We start from the raw sequence: 21,373 nt of genomic DNA, 5'->3' as shown, positions 1-21,373 counted from the left end.
GGATGCAGTGATGTGGAAATATCACCCAACAGAGGGAGCTGTTGTTTCACCATCTAACTTCGACTTGAGAGACACACCAGTTAAACTGTTGTCCTTTTAATATGCAGTCCATTAAGTTTAAATAGTTTTGTGCATTAAGGTCTCAAGAATCAAATAATCTTTTTTAATTTAATTTTAATACTCAGACCACTCAGACCAATTCATCGTATTATTTCATAGTTTATTATTCCAGTTTCATTTTTCCATTTTCTTCCACAACAGAGTTAAGAGTCGATGCAGTGATCCACAGACAGTTAATGAGAATGAACTGATGAGTGTATTTTCCCAGCAGTGTGAGTGTGTTTGTATTCGGAGCACACACACACACACACACAGGTCCAGCTGGGGTCACATCTGTAACTGCTCATCACCACAGTGCATTAAAAAGACATTTACTGCCCACGCTAACTCTGCGCTTAACATTTAAATATCAACAAAACCAAACCAAACATATTTACATGAATAGGTTATTAAATCTTCCTGTTTCCAGTGAGTTCATATTAAACACGATGAAGAGAGTGAAGGAATCTGCTCAGTGATTCACACGCTTCGCTTGTCATTCACAAATCCATGGAAGGCTCGATATCAACATTATGAACAGAAAGAAAGTTGCTCTGCAACTAAAGTTAATTACATTGTGTTTTATATTTATTTAATAACACTATAGATCAACTAATCTTTCTACATTATAGAACCCTGGTAATGTACAAGTATGAGAAGCTTAAGCTGTGGGAAGGAAATTCTCCTCTGTGTGTATGTAGAGAGCGTCAAAATATTTAAAAATCAGCATGTCGGAGTGTGAGTGTTCTAAAAGACGAGAGGAAGCAACAGAAGTCACAGCCGACTTCTGTTTTTTATCACATTCCCTTGATTTTACTTGTTTAATTTCCTCTTTCTTCAATATTGTTGAATACTGTCATCTTCAGTTTATTCTGTGCAGAGGACACACACTCCCTCTTTCTCTAATAAGGCAGATGTCAGGTGAAGACAGCCTGAGGTGTCAGACTGGATATAAAGGTAATTACTGGCTGCTGCGGCTCCAGTCACTGTCATCATTTGACCCAAAGAAGCTCGGGAGGAAGAAGTCGAGTGTTGCTGTTGGATATTTTCCTAAAATAGCTCAGGCAGAAGGAGGAAGACGTAGAATCTGTGCAGCTCTCTTACTCTACACACATGGGGGGAAAAACATCTTGTCCTGGGGTGCTGAGGTGAAGGCTTTTCTTTACATGCAGCACTTTTTAATGTCTGTCTATCAAACAGGGAGGATAGCGCCCCCTGGGTGCAGTTTCTAGCATATTCTGGGGTTTAACTTAGCACCATTAGAGAAACCTCCACACAGGAGGTCGACTACACCTAGAAGCAGGTGGGCTTTTATAAAATCGCTCATGCACGGAGGTGGAATGTAAGCATGACGTCTACGTTCACTCACACAGTCGTTAGTTAGAGTTAAGATACATTGCTGGAGTCTTCATTTGTACATTTGCAGAAAACGGGAGAAAAGAACTCTGTACACAACCTTCATCATGTCACGTCGTCTTATGTTGTAGCAAGGATAAAGACAAGAAAGTGCATTTATTGCGAGAGGCCGTTCACTACAATCATAAGAGTTTTTGAATTTTAGAGTCTGTCTCAGAAACATTAACAGCAAGCATTAAAATCCACAACACCGACACTGGCCTATGTGTGTGTGCTACCGCTGAAATGACGGCCACACAAATTTGCAGCTAAGGTAATGGATCAGCAACGCTTCCGCAAGCACGCCGATGATGTCGATGATGTTGAAAAACACTGGGGTGATGGTGGGTTGTAGGTTGTTGGGTTGGTGGGTGTCGATAAGACACAGGCAGCAGGTGACGGTGGGACGCTGCCTCCTGGGACACTTCCTGAGACCCAGTGTGACCTTTAGTCAGCGATGAAGTGCACAAACGTGACCGGGAAGGCTCCTCTTCTCATCGGATCACCTTCGATGTGGCCCAGCTACGAGGAAGGAAGACAGAGGTGAAAGGTCAGAGGGCAGATACAAACCAAAATCCTGGATTTTAAAGGTGGTATTCAGTTTTTTGGGAAAGTATTATTTCACCAAGACACCAAAACATGTCACTAGTCTGTAGTGATGTATATGTCACCTTAAGCACATATACATCACTAAAACACAAAGAAACACTGGGACTGGCTAAAACAAAATCCAGTTAATTTACATTTTTGTTTGAATGATTCCGTAATGATTCTTCACTTACAAAATGATTCTTGTTTCTTATCAAAAAAACCCAAACAAATTAGAACTGAATCTAAATTAAATTGAATTTGGATTGAGAAATCAGTGTCAACATCCATTTCTACTAAACACCATCTAAAACTATGAGGGTCTAAATCACAACCACTATCTCAGTAAAATAGTAAGAATGAATGTCCTGTACAATATTACCTTAAAAAGAAGAGAGTGCTTATCTATGCCCATTAAGGCATTTTAAACGTCTTCTATACCTGAAAAAAAAAAGCTAGGACATGTTTCTGCTCTGAAGAAAAAAATACAGAATAACAAGCAACAGTGTTGATCCACTGATCCGTCTTCACTAGAGTGTGGACACCGGGTTCGGACAAAAGTTCTGAAACGATGGTTTGGTTTGGTCACGTTGGCTGGGCTGACACTAAAGTTCTGGGCTGACTCTAAAGTCCTAGAGTTTGGACAGGGAAATGCGTCCCGAGCTGCGCTCTTGTTTAACATACAACAAAACACCCTTGTGTCTTTTTACGTTGATACTCAAAGTGAAACTTTGCTGTTCTAGTAATATAATAATCCAATTAAGCATCACAGTGACTTCATCGCCTGTTTGTACAGTGGTTTCATTTCAGTATGAGAGACACAGGAGTGACAACGCAGGACAGAGAGGAAGCGTGGAGGACGGGACCTCGGGGGACATGGGGTCCGTACAGGGCCACAGAGAGAGAGATTGACTAAATACGGTCATATCTCCCGAGGTGGCTCCAAGGAAAACAAGCCACAGCTGGTCCATGTTCACACAAGGGGCTCCACAGAGGAAGCAACAGCAGGCGGGAAAAGAGAAGGAGGACGAGGAGGCGGTGCGGGATAACGGCCAGAATGAGGTCACGACTTTTTCTGCTGTGAGCCACCGTAGTTGCTGAGCGCTGGTAAAAACAGGACCACAGTGGGACAAGACATGCGCTTGGAGAGCTTTATGTTTTAATCTCATGTAAAAGAAACCTGTAGCGTGAGTCTACAGCCTGAGAGATACTGACCCACCACTCCTGGTCCTCCTCTCCATCCACCACGATCACCTCGCCCTCAGAGAACGTCAGCTCGTCTGGGTTGTCGGCCACACAGTTGTAGATGGCTTTCACTCGCTTCGGCCTCTGCTTCTGAGAAACACGACAAAAGTTTTAGTAAGTGTGGGCAGAAAATGTTGAGAACTGTCCAGAACACATGCAGCACAATCTTGGTTGATTTTGTTTCGGTCTCTTTTTTCTGTTTTAATGTTATTATTGGAACATTTTACTCTGGGGCTGGCAGGAAAAACAATCTCGAAAATTTCCGGAGAAAGTGACTCAGACATTTGCGTTCTCAGGTACAGCCCTTCTGGAAAATCTCTGGACTTTAGTACTGAATTAAAGCAACTTAAGTTTATTTGGGGGATGAAAGACCTGATTCATTACATCATGGGCACCAAATGAAGACAAAGGAAAACCTGATATCATCCAAAGATTTCCACCTTAAAATTCTTAAAAACAGACGTGCACAAACAGCTTCTCTCCAGAAACTGTGAATGAATCTTTGCATAAGAACAGAGTGAGAGCACAGGAAGGAAATTTACTGCCTTAGTGGACACTGGAAACACTGAGACAATAGGCCGACCATACACAGGAGGGAACCGCACAAACCCAACAACGGCATGGAGCACGACTCGTTAAATCAGCAGCCGATGATTCAGTGCAACAGTATCAATGAATAAGCACTTTACACGCTGCAGTATCTGGACGATAGTGAGAGGAAGCATGAGGCACTCACTGGGTAGGCCTTTCTCGGCATGGGGGCTGGAGGCAGGGACTGACCTATGGAGTTCTGGGGGCATCCTGGCACTTCCTTAGCTGGAACAGGAAGAGGAAATTATGTCACGCAGGCAAATACTGAACTTTCCACGTTTCCACAGAAGAAACAGGATTTGACATGTGTGAACTTTACGGAGACACTGGACAGACGCAGATTAGACCTGAGGTGATGTTGTCCCTCTCTTATCTGTATATTTCTCACCTGGTCTTTCGATGGACTGTGTTCGATTTAGTGGTCCTCTGTTGAAGCTTTTATCGTTGCTGGAAAATAAAAGAATTTAAAAAAACATGTGTCCCCATTATTAGAGTAGTAAAGACACAGTAAAGTGTCCAGCTCTCCGAGACGCCACAGCAGATTTATTGAAGCACTTTCAGCCCAGTGGGGAGATAAAAAAGAAAAAAGGGGCGACTGGGGAGGAGGGTTATTACTCTTCTGGCTCGACACAGAGTTTAGCCTGGAAGCTAATGAAGTAGCTAAACAGCAGCCGTGTGAGCTCATTCCTCTCGAGGAAACGAAACAGCACATTACAAGCAAGAGTTCACAACAGCAAGATACACAACCCTGAGGAAATACATGATTTTCCTGTGTGTGCGTGTGTGTACTGAAATATATGAATCTATTGTCCTCTGGTGCAAGATAATGAAGCTGTGGAGTCATCGCTCAACCCTCTGGTTTTTGGACACGGTGATAGTTTTCTTACAGCTGCAGACACATTGGGTTTTATTTTCTTACCCTGCAGGAGATTTGGGTGGAGCCACTCTGGACCCCAGTGGCCCCTGACCTGATTTGGACTGTATGTTCAAAGAAGGACCCAGACCTAGAAACACAGAGTCACACACCAGATCAAATCAAATAAACTGGCAAAACTATCAATCAGAATCAATCGTTTGCTGTTTAGAGGCTGAGTCTTCCAGTTGATGGTTCACAGTAATTACATTCACCTGTATCACTGCTTATTCATGCAACTATACAACCAGTCAGTCATGTGGCAGCAGTTCAAAATCTTAGAGTTTAAAATCATGCAGAAAATGATCTCATTGCTTTTGACCGTGATTCATTTCTGAAAGTGAAGCTCTACAGGGATTTTCACAAAAACAGTCTCTCAGGAAAAAAAAAAGGGAAATGATTTGAGTCATGTCAACACGGAGCAGAATCTCAAACTTAAGTTTTCAACAACTTGACACTGATTTAAAATCGACCTCGTCCAGTAACAGCATGGTGTTCCTAATAATATGCTCAGTGAGTGTTAATCATATTTCTCTTTCTGTGCACATAATTATATTCTATAAGCTTGAATATGTTTTTAAGCAATTGAGACATTTTTTTTTTTAATTGTTTGTGTGTCATTTGTTTGAATTCAACCTGTGTAAATAAAGAATAATCAAACCCAGCACCTGCATAGAAATGACAGATATGGTGCATATGTCTCCAAGATGTTAATATTTAGCACAGTCCATGTCTTTATGAGAGGATCAACTTTGAATCTACGATTGCTTTTACTTAAGAACTGGTTTAGTTTGAGAGGGAACAATGGGTGGAGGTCTCTCCATACCTCCAGTCGAGGTGAGTCTCAGAGGCGGGACAGGAGGGTGCATGTTGGGGGGGTCTGAGGAAGACCTCTGTCGCCCCACCAGGTCTAAAGAACCGGGCTTCCAGCTGCCGGACGCTGAGGACTGAATGATTCCACCCAGGCCGGATAACTGGACTGAGAGAGAGAGAGAGAGAGAGAGAGAGAGAGAGAGAGAGAGAGAGAGAGAGAGAGAGAGAGAGAGAGATTATTATTAGAGAAGAGAGAGAGAGTGCTTCACATCGCCAGAACCAGCGTCCAGCCGTCCAAAGCCATTTCAATTTGAGTGTAATCGAGAACGACATTTAATGTGGAGAGGGAATGTGCAGAATGTCGAGGCTGGGGGCTGTGGTGAGGTGAGCAGCTGGTTGTTTCTCCTCCACTCTCTTGGCCGCACTCCAGACGACCACTAATGTTATTAAAGATCCACTGCGGTGGACTTGTCACAAGTCAGTTTGCCTAAAGAACTAACATTTCTTTTTTTCTCTCTAAGCAAATACACAGTGACTTTCATCAGCCAGGGTTTCAGACTGTTTTTTTTTTGTTTTATCAAACACTATCACACCTTTATAAAATGCCGGTGTTTTCATGAAGTTCAGTTTGGTGTCAGAAAGTGCTTCTGTTCAACATGAAAATAAATCCTGCCCTTTAGACCTGAGATCATTTGACCGGATGAGACCAACCCTTCCTGGTGAAGAGGTCAGAAACTCTCTGGGCAGGCGGCCTGTCCATCTGTCTGCTATGTGACTTTTCTCAGCCTGTGTACCCAGAGACATCTGTGGTGTTAGAACAGGTCAAAGTGTCACTCAGAACTGCAGAGTCATTTACATAAAGGCCATGGCAACCAGCGGCACGAGGGGAAATGAGACTTCACCTTGACGGATACTGCAGAGGTAAAGGAGGTTGTTCCTCTGAGGCAGACTTTAGAAATAAAACTTCAGACCCAGTTTCTAAGATTTAAGATTTCATTCATTAAACGATGATGATACGTATTTTGTGACCATCTACATTTGACTTCCACTCTTCTATCTCTGGTGCTGTTGTGTCTGACCTTACCCAGGTTTCTTGGGGGTAAAGGTGGAGCGGAGGTGTTGGTGGTCTGAGTCTGGTTGTTGTTGAGGATGGTGCCATAGGTTTCGTTGTTAACCAGACTGGGCATGTAGGCGCGCTGTTTGTCCTTGGCGAGGGCGTCACGGCCTCCAGGGCCCAGGGTGGAGTTACTGCTCGGGGTGTAACAGCTGACCGGTCGCTCGTCTCTGCGATGAGGACTGGGCTGCAGGGACATCAGAGGGTCAGTGTGGGTCGGTCAGAGGTGAAGTATATATACAGTGTAAGCGTGATTCGAGAATGTAACATGAGATTTGTGGTTTTGCCATCTTTGGTCTTTTCCTCTCGGACTTTAAGGCATGATGTTTTTGATTTACCTACTTTTGAATCTTGAAATATTTTTTCTTTTGAGATGAAGAAAAACACTTAACTACTTTACAGTCACCAGTGTGGTTTTAACTTCTGCCAACAAGACAATGTTTTAATCTGCGTTTGATTATCAAAAGGATGATGCGGAATCTACTGAATGGATTTCCATGAAATTTTGTGGAGGGGTGGGTCACGACTTGAAGTTAAATCTAGATCTCTCTCTGAACAGCCCTCTGGTGTTCTTTAAATGCGGTACGCTTAAAACACAAATTCAACACAACACAAGGAAATTTCTCAAACCAAAATTTAAAAGCAGGTCATTCTTTTATAATTGTGCTAGCAATAAAGTTATTGGCTGCAAAATATGATAAGGTCCAATCAAACCACACAAAAAAAACAAACCTATTTCCTTGCAAATAATATAGATCTTAGACACTTTTGAATTCAGTCAATCCTTACTCCCAAACTGAGACGTTATGAATCACATTAGATCCAATTTTACTGAAAAATTTAACAAAAGGAGTCACCAGATATGTTATATTTATTTTAGGTCTCGACTTTCCTCTATAAGCTTCAAATCCTTTTATTTCTTCAATATTTCCAAATATGTTTCATTCTTATTCACTCAACTGCTTGGTTTTTTTCGCAGTTTTCTTTATAAATACTCTCTAAATGTCTCTTACCTTCTCATCCAGATCTTCATCGCTCTCATCCAAGTCTTCGTGCTGCAGACACCACTCATACTCAACGTGGACATGGGCGTTGAATTTCCCTGCCAGTGCTTGATTCAACTACACAGACAAAAAAAAAAAAACAAGCACATACAAACACAGATGACCGACATGGTTTCAGGAAGTGATATGTATAAGTCTGAGTCTAAAAACAGTGAGCTCACCAGTTCCTCACACTGTAGGTGTTTGAGCCTGCGAGCGATATCCAGCGGCGTCTCCCCGGCTTCATTAGCTAGAAGAGAAACCAACAGAAACATATAATCACTGTTGTATCCACATGCCACATGAGCACAAAGACACAGCCCATTTTCTTTACTCTCTTTCCACAGTGACATGAGAAATGTGTAATTAGACTGTTTCCCACACCGGGCAGCTCTCTGGTTTCTCTCTGTGTATCTATTATCTGCTTGTGTTGTTGGTGTCAGAGCGGAGCAGATAAATTGATGTTGTGAGAAAAAGTTGCCATGGACTTTTGGCAAAGCTCAAATCTCTGGGAACTAAATGTGAAGGACATGGAACAAGCTGTATGAGAGAAACCTTTTTGAGAAAACAGTACTTATAGGATCAACAGTAACTAAAGAACAAAAAAACGTTTGCACCAAAATAAGCTTTCAAATGTTTAAATAATAAATTGCATATGAAAATAGGCACCTTAAAGGTTCTGCTCATTCACTTATCAATTAATCAATTAATGATTGCAGGAATAATACTAACTGAATCATATAATTCTACATGTATTCATATATAAAATCTAAGTTTAAACAGCTATTTAGCTACTTCTTCTTCTCTTCTTAGCTTACTGCTAAGACTTTAAATGGAACATCCAGCTTTAGTGGCCAGTAAAATTATTATTTTTAAAACCAGCAAACAGCTATGAGGAACTGAATATATAATGCAATAAAATCCAGGGGTGAGTAAAATAAAGATGGAGAAATGGAAAGAAGGAGGAGGAAGGAGTTGGACAGTGATGAAACATGGTTCATCCTGTTCAGTGCTGGTGTGTTTCCTCACCGATCTCTATGGAGGCCTTCCCCCGCAGCAGCAGTTTCAGACACTCACTGTTGTCGGTCAGACAGCAGTAGTGTAGTGCCGTGCTGCCTTTGGCTGTCTGCTTATCCAGATTCAAACTGTCGGGGGACACAAACACGGAGAGAAAAAGCTTAAATACAAACACCGGAGGCATAAAATAAAGCCTTAGTTTCTTCTGTAGAGCCTCTATGATGCACTGGATATACAACGTCCTCCAATAAAAGACAAACAAACTCAGCTTTGCCCAGAGTGTTAAATGTGTGTATATTATTTCTATGCTTCAAGTATAAATCAGAAAATAGCTCTAAAAGAAGAAGTTTGGACAAACAGAGTTTTGATGCTGTTTTCTGCACAGTCAGATTAACTGTTGAATCTCTTGTGAGCATATTTCATTCTGCCAGTAACAAATAACTGAGGTGATGCATGAATGCACAGTTGCCTCCTGCTGCACTTTACCTGTTCTGAGTGAGGAAGTCTACAATGTGAAGAGATGTTCTATCCACCAGTCTCACTGCGAGATGAAGGGCCGTCTCTCCTTGTTCCTGAAATTAAAACAACATTTGAATAAAACCGCAAGAATATGAGGTGTTCATTAAGAATCATCGATGAGCAACAGCGATGCAACAGATTATTATAACTAAGACGTAAACACTGAGTGTACTCACGTGTCCGTTGGCCAGAGGTATGGGCTCCATGAGGTCGACTCCCTCGGCGTACACCTGGATGAGGGAGAAAATGTCTCGAGCCTTCACGGCGTCGCACAGCGTGTGGAGCCGCGACGTCGCTTCAGGACACTTCTTCCTGGCGAAACGCTTCTCTGTGTATTTGGCTGTGATGAAGTCTTTCCTCGCCTGCCTGGAGGAGGATGTGAGGAGGGAGGTGTGGAGTTACAGGTAGCAGGTAAGACTGTATCACACGTGTATGTGTGATTGAGCAGTAATATAGAGAAAGTGCCAATCAAAAGTTAAAATTAGATTTTTGTTATTTGACAATTGACATTTCCACTACTTTATCAGTCCTAATATGTTTTTTTTTTTAAATCAATGAGATCACATTTTTTGCATCTGCATTAAACTATGTGCTACAAATAAACATGTAATCTATTACCTCTTATTCTTGATATTTTGATGCTGAGATGCTTTTTTTAAAACCAAATTTTTCTGCAATATATATACATAAAATTTTGAATTCTGTAACATTCACTATCTTTTATTTAAAAAAATAAAATCAGCTGTCCTGTTGGAGAAATGTGTCGGACAGGTGTAGAAAATAAACACAACCACTGCTCCTCTTTGTTATGTCTACAACACTTGTCGGAGATGTGACACATCCATGTGATTTGAGCAGATGTGCACAGGTTGTGAACTGTGGAATCATGTGATAAATCTGCAAATTAAAAAATATTACACCTAAAATATGATGCATAAAAGCCTAATGATGGATAAATACACTAACTATACATAATTATAGTGTTTTAACAGTTTTAACCCTGAAAAGGCGTTTTTCCCTGAAGGCCTATCATGTCATATAATTGATCATAAACATGTCATCAATGATATAAACGAGTTGGTTGAAATGCGTGCTGATCTGATGCTGATCATGCAGTTTAAAAAGAAGTGGCACCGGATCATTAAGGTGTCGCCAATTGTGGAAGAGTGTAATGTGAGACGAGTGAAGGAGGCAGGAGAAGTGAGGGAGGAGGTGGAGGAGGAGGAGGAGGAGATGGAGAGAGATAGAGTGTGTAGGAGAAGAGTTGTAGGGGTGACTTACATGTCACTGGCTGGGTTGGGTTTCACCACATTTTCAGCATTTAAACAAGCCTCCATGATTTCATTAAAGCCTGCATTCCCCACATTCTTGGCCAGCTGTGGAGCGCACACACACACACACACACACATGCACACATGTGCACGCACACACACACACACACAAACAAACAAACATTAAAACTGCACAACACCGATCTGATTGTGGTCAACACAACTGGCGTCTTAACACCACGCAATCACGACTGGAAGCGCGTAATACTGGTCGTCCCACAGGCGGTAAATCTCTGCACCAAACAGTGATTAGAAAAGCCAAACAAAATGTCAGCTATTCTGAGTGAGGAGACTTCAAGGAGGATACTTTTTACCTTCCTTCTCCAAGTGTCCCCTCTTTCCCTGTTCTAAACTCACCCTCAGTTCCTTTCCTCCTCTCTTTACTTATTTTGTCCTGCCTGAAAAGTCTCCTACAGATTTATACAGCGACAGACGCCTTAAAAGTTCTTTACCAAGAGCTCAGAGGTACTGAGTACATCCAGAGTGAGTGACTGGATCCTGGAGTAGTGGACGCCCAGCTCCCTGTGGATCCCCGAACATTCAATACAGGTGAGAATACCCAGGTTGGTGGACAGCCAAGTCGGATCTGACACAGAAAGAGGAGAGAATAAAAGTAAATAACACATGAGTGACACACTTTCCTTGGAAATAATTCACTGAAGTAAAGAAGTAATTTCTGCAGCACTTGAGTAAACTCGATGTGTCCTTGTGGGAAGCTGTGGGCTCTGGAAATGTGATATCTGCCTGAAGGACATTTCACTATCTAATGGCACAAAAACGTCAGAGGAAAGTGACAGAGCCAAACTGTGACTAAGTCTGACCTAGATACACCTTACATGTCTGGGTATATGTGTATGTTGTATACATTAGGTTTAAGAATATACATTTACATGTGTATATATATATATATTTATTTGGGAAACATTACTGAGAGACAGATTTGAGTCCTAACAGATCCGGTCTGAAATAATTTCAGCGGTTTATTAACTATAAACATAAACCTTTGCTAACACTTTTCCAAGTGTATAACATACATTTTTAGAAATGTTCCTACCTTCCAGGCATCAAATAATTTGAGTTAATTTATTTCAATCTTGATATTTGCTTTACCTCATCCATTACAGATCACTGGGCTTTACAAATCCAGGAAGTTGGGAAGACGCTAAGGGATGCCCCATGATTTTTAAGTCATTACAGATATAAGAATATTAAGTTATTAAGTTTTTTTAAAATTGTGATTCTTTCCTTCACAGTGTATGTGTCATAAAGGGTTGATAATGAATATAAAAAGTCAGGAATCACACTTAAAAAAGAGCAAAATGTCATTGCATCATGTAGCTATTAGTCTTTTAGTGGATTTACTGTGTTTGCCACTCACTGGGAGCTCCACAGTCACAGCAAACATCATTTCCCGTCATCCTCTTCACTTCTCCGAGGATTGCCTTGGTCAGCTCCTGCACAATGTTGTTCTCGCCGACATGCTGGTCCCCTTTAAAGGCCTGATTCAGTGCCTCCTCCTTACTGTTCTGCAGCACCGAGATCCAGCTAGTGAAGGGAAGAGACGGGACAAGATGGAGAGGGGTGTACAGGAGAAGTGAGTCAGTTGGACATTACCATAATGAAAGAGGACGATGGAAAGGGTGGGACAAGGGGTTGGGAACAGCTGAAGCAGAAAGTTTAAAATGGGAGTGGTGTAAAATGCAGTTAATGTGCAGGAGGTGCTGGGTAAACACAAGGCCAAACGACTAAACCGGTGTGAGGTAGGAAGTGTGTGGAAAAAGTGGTTGGGGTGGTAAACAGGATGCACTTGGCACAAGTCTGAACACACAAATGTGCGTGCGTGCACAAACACACACCACAAACCCACACCACACACACACACACACACACACCACACACACACCACACACACACCACACACACCACACACACACACACACACACACACACACACACACACACACACACACACACACACACAAGGAAAGAACAGGCACTTACATCTGACAGTCCTGGTCATCCTCAGCCTGAAAGTGATAAGTTCTGTCATCTAAAGGAAAAAAAAACAAATACATAAGGAGAGGAGTGAAGTGGTACAGGAAAGGGAGGAAGAGCATTTATAAGAGAGGAGAAGATATGAAGTCAAAGCTTTGAGCGATTCCCCTCCAGAGAAAATGTTAATATCCTACTGTCAGGCCAGGCTGAGGCTGAACTGCTCAACAGAAAACAAAAATCTCTTTTAGCTCTTGTTTCTGTCTTCAGAAATAAGTCAGAGAGTTTACACCACTGTATCCAAGCAACTTAAATCATGTAGTTTCACATTTTCACCTCCCAATCTTTAAGTGATCTTCTCTTCTTAATTACTTTACTTGGGGTCATTAGACACATCTCACAGTCCGACTGGATTTGTCAGTTTATATTCTGTAAAAATGATCTAATCTGCTCTCTACGCATGTGTAGTTAGAACCTCAGATTGGAGAAAAGAAAAGGGAAAAATAAAAAAAATAAAGGAGGGGATCTATGGGGCACCCGCTCAACCAGGTGAGCTATTGGGTGGTACGAGATTTGAGGCCTCCTGCAGCAGCCGGGGGTTCGGTTCCCACCAGGCCCTGTGCTGCATGTCTTCCCTGCTCCCTCTCTTACTTTCACACCAGAAAATAGGAAGATAACTTAAGTGATAAAAAAATGGGAGTAACTTACGTGATATGAGGTCAAAGCTCCTCTTCTCTTCAGGATTGTGTTTCACCTGGCAGGTGAGCAGGTTGAGTTTAGCTGGTGGCCGATTAGCCTGCCAGAGAGAAGGGAGAGTGGAGGAATAGAAATAACATAAATGATTGAGGGTGGTGTGTTTAACCGTATCTGACGGCTGCTGGAGCCAAATGAAACACTTGATAAGCTGCTCGTGTAAGATGAACTATGGTGAGCAAGTTAAATCTTTATATGGGAACAAACTGAGTAAAGTGAGGCTGAGGCAGCGATGTGAGAAGAATTTTAACTCGTGAACTCGGCCTGTGATCGCCGCTGCTCTGCTGTTTATGTATTCATGCCAGTGAGGGGAGAGAAGGCCTGCAGCCAGGACACTGAAACTGATGTGGGTAATGTGGCAAAGGGGAAATGAAGCACAAGTGGAGGTCTGTTCATGTGTTTTACTCAGAGCAACCTCACCGAACTTGTCCCGTCTTCAGCTGTGTTTTCAGAGACGAGAGAGAAGAAGGTGTTAATGTTTGCTCACCGTGCCGTGTGAGATGGTGAGGTATCCGTTCTTCGCCGTGCACTTTCTCTTCTGCCAAACTTTCCTCAACCTGCAACACACCCACACAGCAATCAGATATTTCACATATACAGTGGCAGAGCAAATTACAAAATTCATAGAGGAGACATGTGATAAAATATTTATATTTAACAGGATCATATTAAATGCATTAAAACTAAAATAACAGCCCTGTAATTGTATGCCTCTCCAACCAGTACAGTTTCAGTCTACGTAAAAAAAAATTCCACACTGATATGACGTCACTGTGATCTCTGAACACTTAAATCTAATCAGTTCATCCACAGGTCTGTGTGAATGTTTGGGCCAAATTTGAAAGGATTCCCTGGAAGTGTTCCTGAGATATCACATTCACAAGGCAAATACAATCAAGCACCAACATCTAATCAGTTCCTTGAGTCCAACTGAAAGTTTGAGCCAAATTTGAAGACATTCTCTCGAGGCATTCTTGAGATATCGTGTTCACAAGAATGGGATGTACGGATGGAGTGACACCGGGCTGTCATCAGTTCAGATGCATAAATTCTGCAGGACTGGTTCTCCATTGATACATTGAAAACAGAATAGACATTTTGGTTTTCTGTTTATTGTGAAAATGATCTGCAGATTATTCAATAATGAAAATGATCAGTAGTTGCAGCCTAATTGAATCAAAGCTTTCCCTCCTGTTATGAAGAATCTTAATCTTAATGTTCTCATAACATATTTAAACCTTGTTACTATAGAATCTGGCATCTGATCTTTGTACATGACTTTAAAATACTAACCCATCACTTTTCTTGTATAGGTACCCACTGCGCTCCGTGCCATGCTCTTTGTTACCCTGTGGCTGGTGCAGGCTGTAGGTGGTGCTCTGCCGCACCTGTGAATCCTGGGGGGAAAAAAACACACACACACAAACAGATTATACAAATTAGAGTCGTTACACAAATTAGGAAATTACACAATAAGCAGTTGCTGCATGCAGGATTCGCAAATCCACATGCAAACGTGTGGGAGCCGGTGAAGTGTTAAATGGCTGATGTACCCTCTGCTTCTCCAGCTCCTCTGAGAATTTCGAGGCGAGTATGATCAACAATAGGAAGAGAGTGCTGCTGTGAGCCTGAATGATTTTGTATAAGAGGTCGAGGAGAAGATAGGAAGCGCTTTAATGCCTCTGAACATAAAGCTCCCACTAGCATTTTAGACTCGTTAGTAAACTGAAAGGAGATAAAACCTTCACTAAACTAATTTACATGTTTATTTATCTTGTGAATATACAGGTTTGACTGCAATGTAACAACAGCTGCAACAAAAAAGGAACAAACAGGTCAGGAATTTTGTGTGAGTGATGTCATTTCCTGTTGGGAAACAGAGAGGATGGATTCTGAAGGCCAGCATTGGCAGGACTTTAATGAATTTATTGGGGCACGTCACACAGGCTCACACACACGTCACACACTCACAGACAGACAAAGGGATAATCTCGAAAGAGCAGGACCGTTGCTCGAGATCAAACATTTCTCACCGACACGTCATTTAAACTCAGCAGCAGAACTTAAATAAACAAAAGCACTGAAACATGAACAGAAATGATCAGCTCGTGTAAAATATCATCTAGCACTGTTACTGCAACAACACCAACATGAGCACAGGATGTAAACCACCAGGTTTTTACATGATGTCCACTTACTCTCCTAGACTTGTTTCACAAAAGATGCAGGCAGTGAAAGAGAGAAGAAAACAATTTTCAGGTGAGACCAGGAGCTGCTGCAGCAGTTTGCAGCATATTTAATAATTCGTAATAATTAATAAAATATTAATTCATCAAACGACAGGGTTGGGGTCAGTTAAAAATCTCTTTAATTAATTAAAATTGAAAAACAGCAAATGCATTTATGAAACTAATAATAAATTGGTATTCTCATACATCACACTCTCATTTATGTATGAGAGTGACTGGACCGGAGGAGCCGACCTTTAAGTTAGAGGACAACCTGCTCTACTTCCTGAGCCACAGATGCCCAGATGCGGAGCAGACCCCAAAGCTGTGTGAGTCCTACATAAGTAATAACTGTGTGTGTTTTTTAGAGTGAAAATATGCAAAATTCTTGATGAATTAGTGGCCTGAACTGTTTTTGATGCCTCCAGTCATCACTGAAAGAAGCTGGTTAATAACAAAGTTCAGGATTATAGACATTACAAATAATTTAATTTAAGAAAATCTATTTTAATAGGGATAAATCTAACTTAGATATTTGACTGGCATTTTCTTTGACTTTGAAAAGTCAAAGAGGACCTTCAGCACTGTGTGTTTGTGTGTGCGTATATATTTGTGTGTGTTACCTCTTTCTGCTCCACCTGTAGCGCAGACTTGAGGACGTCTCGCAACTGAGTCAGCTGCTTCCTCTCCTCATCCTGCACCTGCTTTATCTGATATGAAGGAAAAGAAAAAAGGAAAGAAAAGAAACGTGTAAATCAGAGAGGAAAATAAAACGTGAAATTTAAGACATAAGTGTTGCTGAGGTTCTCACTGTGTGCAGATCTGTGGCCAGTTTCTCAATGGAAGGCTTCAGGTTGTCCACAGCTTTCAGACCATCCTGAAAGAAACTGAACAAGAAGCACATCATGTTTTCTCTTGAGAATTTGAATAGAATAAAAAAACCTATTTTGTTGTGATGGGAATCACATTTGTATGTCTTACTTGCACTGTGCATGGAAGTATTTGATGAGGTTCTGCAGCAGGTCCACCCCCTTCTTGATTTTGATCTCATTGACTTTGAGGAGATACTATAAACATATTGAATACAGATACAGTCAGGCAGAGTCAGGCCAAGTTCACTCAGAGGGGAAATGCAACTGGGGCTTCATCTTCAACAGACACATCACTTTCATCTCACGTCTCAACACTTCAAAGTAAAAATTCAAGTGAAGCTTCATTAAAATGAAAAACTGAAAAAGACGTGGACAACAGAAAAATAGCAATTGTAATGAATTCAAGCTTTGTAGAAAATTGGCAAAGTTTGGTAAAACTTTTTGGGAATCTAATTTGTGTGCAGTCATATCCTCAGAACAGGAGTTGCAGTTTTCATTCTATATGGGGCATGTATCAAATTTCTTATTACCTTTTTAGTTGAAAAACAAACTAGAATAGCACTCAGTCTATCACATAAGACTAACAGTCTCCTTAAATTCAATCAAGCCGCATCATTCTCAAAGATATCAGTCGAATTTATTCATCAAGATCACTGCATTTTTTCCTCATACCACACCCCTCCCCAACGTTTCAATAAAATCGGTTCCGCAGTTTTTGTGTAATGATGAAAACATAACCTCTGTGGCGGAGGTAATGATAAAAAATATTTTAGGCAAACCAACCTCACACATCTGCAACTGAAAGAATCTCCTCTCCTTCTCCATCTCCTCAGCGATCTCCGCCCCGCTGATTTCCGTCCTGATCATCCCGTGCTGCCTTGCGTGCTCCTTCTTCTCCTTCTCTATCTTGGTGCTGTCAGGAAGTGACATCATAGGAAATTAAAGAGCACATCCATGACAGCTCCACAAAACGCATATAAAAGTGTGGTATTGTGTCAAATCAGCCCTGTTGTTGTTTGGCCAATAAAGAGAGGGGATCAATGGTTTCACATATAAAATAAGTTAATGGGTAAGAGATGGTTGAACTACCAGTATGGTTTGAACTAACAGGGATTGTTGGTGAAACTAATGTCACCTCTGTTATCACAGTTATAGGATACAGGGCTGATTCTTCACAAAGACCATTTACTCTGCATACAGCATCTCCCACAGGCAGTCAGGAAAACACAGCACACAAAAGGAGGAGAGGCACCAGTCCATGCAAGAAGGGCATTCTTTTTTTTTTTCATATGCTGCTTTAATCACAGCATATTTCCTGTAAAAAGGATGCAGCAGTCTGTTCACTCCCTGTGCGACGGGAGGAGATCGTGTTGGTGACTAAGCTGAAAACTGTTCAGCCTGGTTCATGTGCATCTATAGACAGACGTAACTCACTGATGTCATATTGTGGAAAAGCTGGGAAGTGTGGTGTGACTGCACAAGCCAGCTTTTGATTTAAAATGTTGTGTTTAACTAAGGTACTGAACCATCTAATGAAAACTAAAATACATAAACTTGAAGGACGACTACAACGAGACATGACAGCTTTTGGTTTTTGTCATAAACTTTCCGTTTAGCCTGTGTGAACGTGCGACATTTCAATTTCTCTGGACACTGCTGGCCTTTGTTGGCACATGAACCTTCAGAACTGGCAGCATTACAGCATCATCAGGGCTGCAACTAATAGAGAGACACATGTTAGACTGGCTGACTGGCTGCCGGCCAAACTGACGGTCATTCGGCTGATGATGAGGCCGAGAATCCTTTCACTTTCAGTCCTGTCACTTCAGGAAGGGAGTCAGCACAAAAATACAGGAACTACAATTTGTCTATGTTCTTCCTGCATTTAAATTTAGGAAAATTTGTCTTGATTTAACCAATAAATCAAACATTAAACTCCTTCCTTACTCAACAGCATTTAAAGTGAGATGATCTCCGAATCTGGAGACTAAAATCAAACCCGAGTGTCGGATGCACGAATACCAAAACAGGGAAAATCAGAAATCAATAGCGTGTAAAACAAAATAATTTCATCTCTCTGTGGCTGTGATATGAAAAGAGACTCTTATTGTGTAGTGCCAGTAGACAGCAGAGAGATCACTGATAAAGTAGAGCGACAGCACATGGTAGGTTCGGGTGGTTTTTCCAATCAGGCAAACAGCTGGACTCTATTGACGGTTTCAGTTTTCCATCAATAGAGTCAAATCAAAAGAATAAGTCAGGGCGGAGAGGAACAGTCACAAAGCATCCGGCTGAAATCTCAACGTCAGTACAAAGTCTGCACTGTCCGATCAAAACGGTTTGGAGATGAGAGGCATTATTACCCTTTCAGTAAAGAATGTCCTTTGCAGCTTGTAAAATATATGAAAGTGCTATAAAATGTTGTGTGTTCTCTGCATGCACAATCACAGTGAGGAGGAGGAGGAGGAGGAGAGGCGGCAGTGAGGGCTGGTTATTCACATTATCAGGGATGTGTTGACAGATAATCAGAGGGGGGGTTAGAGAGGGAGAGTTAGTCCAGACAAGTCAGACAGAGACATGACACAAACGGCACATTTCAGTTCAACACATGGCATCACAGATATGGATTAGTTCGGCAAATAGTTTAAACTCCTTCACACGATTTTAACAAATTCACTAAAAGCATCCAATGTCTCGTTACAGAGAAGAGATGGTGGTAAGACACAACATGTTTGGTTTCTTACACTTTAGTTTCGTAGTCCTTCCAGGCTTTGTCAAAAGGCTTTTTTAGATCCTGTGAAAGAAAAACACAAAGACATTTATATTTCAAACAATAGTAAGCAATATACTGCTGAACTGAATAGTTCATTAATAGATAATTTCTCTCTTTTCATAAGACTGAGACCATTAAAATACCGACTGTTATGTCAAATATTGTTCAAAAGATCAAAAATAAACTTTCCATCTCAACTTTTAATACAAAGTGGTCAACAAATATTTAAAAAAACTGAAAGATGAACATGTACAATTCACACTGAGCAAACTCCATCAGGGAGAGAGACCATGTGATGCAACCAAAGGCTCCAGAGCAGCCACCGTGTGGATCGTGGGGGTGAATTTGTTTGGTCAACTTCCAAAGTCAAAGATTGCAAGTTTCAGGTACACAGACTACAGAAGGAAAGACAGGTTCTTGCATGAGAGAGAGAATTATATTGCATAAGTTAAGTAGCAAAACATTTTCTGAAAACAATCCTTAGTTGCAGCCGACCCAATGACACACAATGAAATACAAGAGAGAGAGAAAACAACTAACGCAACACCTGTTTCAGGGTTAAACCCACACATTCACACAGATGACACCATCATGACAATTACAGACTTTACTTTCTCACTAACTAATGAACATAGTTACTGCAAGTGTGCGTATGTTTGCAGGTGTGTTTCCACACACTGTGAATCAGTACGCTGAATCATCCTCCTCCTAGCCGCAGAGTGGCCCACAGCTGTCTGAGCAGGGACCTGGGTGAAGTTCCATGAGCGTGCTGCGATTTCTGGCATCTCAAGTCACAGATGACAGGCAACGCTGATTTCTCATTGTCATGGGCGTGCTTTCAATAGCTGCTCAAGCAAAAGGCTTGATTAAACAACATCTCAACCGCAGCAGCGCTGATTTAACAGCTATTAGGACAAACAAAAGCAGACGTTACTGGGTGCAACTGGCGGTGTCACTCCGTAAGAAAACCCAAACACAATTCAGCAACGTGAATTGCTGACTAATAACAGAGAGACGATGCCAAGAAAATCAGCTCAATTCCTTGCAACTCAAACAGCAATCAAGAAAATGATGTTGCATTTAACTCCACTTTGTAATTAAATCCCCAGAACAACAGTGAGCACCTGCCGAAACATTGCTAACAGGTTTAGCAGAATTCATGTCAAGCTTACTGCACATTTCTGTCTATATATGTAAAACACACACATACACATTTCTGTTCTGCTTTAATGTGAGTGTTAAGAGCTGCAGAGAGGACTGTGATCCCACTGTTGACCTCCGCTTCAAGAGCAGAGGAGTGGCGGGCTCAACCTGTCAGCTCACAGGATCACGGTCTGGTTCGCTGGGCCACGTCAAGGAGCACTCAGCCATTCACTCAACCGGCTCAAGGGGAGAAACCACCAGAGGAAACTGAGCGTAAATACAATAAAAGAAAATGAGCATGCGAAGAGAAAAAAAGGCACAGCGAATGAGGAAGTCGCCAAAAACGAGCTGCGGGTCAAAAACGAAACAGAGAAAAAAAAAAAAAGAGAGGGTGAATGGAAGGAAATGACAGCGCCAGAGAGAGGAGAAAAATGGTAACAATGGCTAAAAATACCAGACACAGGCATCACTGGGCAGGGAAGGGCAGAGCAGAATTGGCCAAAGCACGGGCAGAGCACTCCCTGAGAGAGAGGAGAGCTCTTAGCGCCCTGTCTGAAGGACGGAGGAGGAACAAGAAGGAATGTCATGCCCTTGACAACGAGCTGGATTTGCAAACTTATCACCTCTTACTTCTTTACACACATTACACATTAGAGTCACCTTCTCCCACTACCTGGTCTGCAGCAATGAGGGAGTTCATCTTAGGTCAGAAGTACTCTGGTGGTATCATGTAAATATTCTATCTATTATTACTGCTGTGAAAACCTAGTTCAAAAACCAGAGATGCATCAGATGTTTCAGTCAAAAGCAGAGTATGTAGTATTCAACCAGAGGACAAATGTTCCCCAGTGATCTGCTCTTATCTAAAATCTCGAAAAGCGAGCATGCATGATGTTTACGGGAGTTCACGGCCCACTGAACCACAGAGAGGCAGGACACAGCTG

General features: G+C 41.7%; 1 protein-coding gene across 2 annotated transcripts in view; it reads right to left on the bottom strand.

The window, feature by feature from the left end:
* Nucleotides 1-203: 203 nt before the first annotated feature.
* asap2a (ArfGAP with SH3 domain, ankyrin repeat and PH domain 2a) overlaps nucleotides 204-21,373 on the bottom strand; it is a 50,711-nt gene continuing 29,541 nt past the window's right edge. Inside the window, exons 5-28 of one of the 2 annotated variants that reach the window (XM_020085102.2) lie at nucleotides 19,258-19,307; nucleotides 17,297-17,426; nucleotides 16,623-16,708; nucleotides 16,453-16,528; nucleotides 16,265-16,351; nucleotides 14,707-14,810; nucleotides 13,901-13,970; nucleotides 13,369-13,456; nucleotides 12,670-12,718; nucleotides 12,047-12,213; nucleotides 11,121-11,254; nucleotides 10,619-10,713; nucleotides 9,514-9,703; nucleotides 9,305-9,390; nucleotides 8,831-8,946; nucleotides 7,984-8,051; nucleotides 7,772-7,879; nucleotides 6,729-6,945; nucleotides 5,658-5,810; nucleotides 4,838-4,922; nucleotides 4,307-4,365; nucleotides 4,064-4,143; nucleotides 3,298-3,417; nucleotides 204-2,016 (exon numbers count right to left, since the gene is read on the bottom strand). In XM_020085102.2, the coding sequence (XP_019940661.2) occupies nucleotides 1,942-2,016; nucleotides 3,298-3,417; nucleotides 4,064-4,143; nucleotides 4,307-4,365; nucleotides 4,838-4,922; nucleotides 5,658-5,810; nucleotides 6,729-6,945; nucleotides 7,772-7,879; nucleotides 7,984-8,051; nucleotides 8,831-8,946; nucleotides 9,305-9,390; nucleotides 9,514-9,703; nucleotides 10,619-10,713; nucleotides 11,121-11,254; nucleotides 12,047-12,213; nucleotides 12,670-12,718; nucleotides 13,369-13,456; nucleotides 13,901-13,970; nucleotides 14,707-14,810; nucleotides 16,265-16,351; nucleotides 16,453-16,528; nucleotides 16,623-16,708; nucleotides 17,297-17,426; nucleotides 19,258-19,307 (2,493 nt within the window). In that variant the 3' untranslated portion in view covers nucleotides 204-1,941. The remainder of the gene's footprint in view (nucleotides 2,017-3,297; nucleotides 3,418-4,063; nucleotides 4,144-4,306; nucleotides 4,366-4,837; nucleotides 4,923-5,657; nucleotides 5,811-6,728; nucleotides 6,946-7,771; nucleotides 7,880-7,983; nucleotides 8,052-8,830; nucleotides 8,947-9,304; nucleotides 9,391-9,513; nucleotides 9,704-10,618; nucleotides 10,714-11,120; nucleotides 11,255-12,046; nucleotides 12,214-12,669; nucleotides 12,719-13,368; nucleotides 13,457-13,900; nucleotides 13,971-14,706; nucleotides 14,811-16,264; nucleotides 16,352-16,452; nucleotides 16,529-16,622; nucleotides 16,709-17,296; nucleotides 17,427-19,257; nucleotides 19,308-21,373) is intronic. The other variant, XM_020085103.2, reaches the window with a different exon arrangement.

The sequence above is a fragment of the Paralichthys olivaceus genome, chromosome 12 (assembly GCF_024713975.1).
Source record: "Paralichthys olivaceus isolate ysfri-2021 chromosome 12, ASM2471397v2, whole genome shotgun sequence".
Lineage (NCBI taxonomy): Eukaryota > Metazoa > Chordata > Actinopteri > Pleuronectiformes > Paralichthyidae > Paralichthys > Paralichthys olivaceus.
The sequence above is the reverse complement of the archived record's forward strand: the minus strand, read 5'-3'. Positions and strand labels throughout refer to the sequence as shown.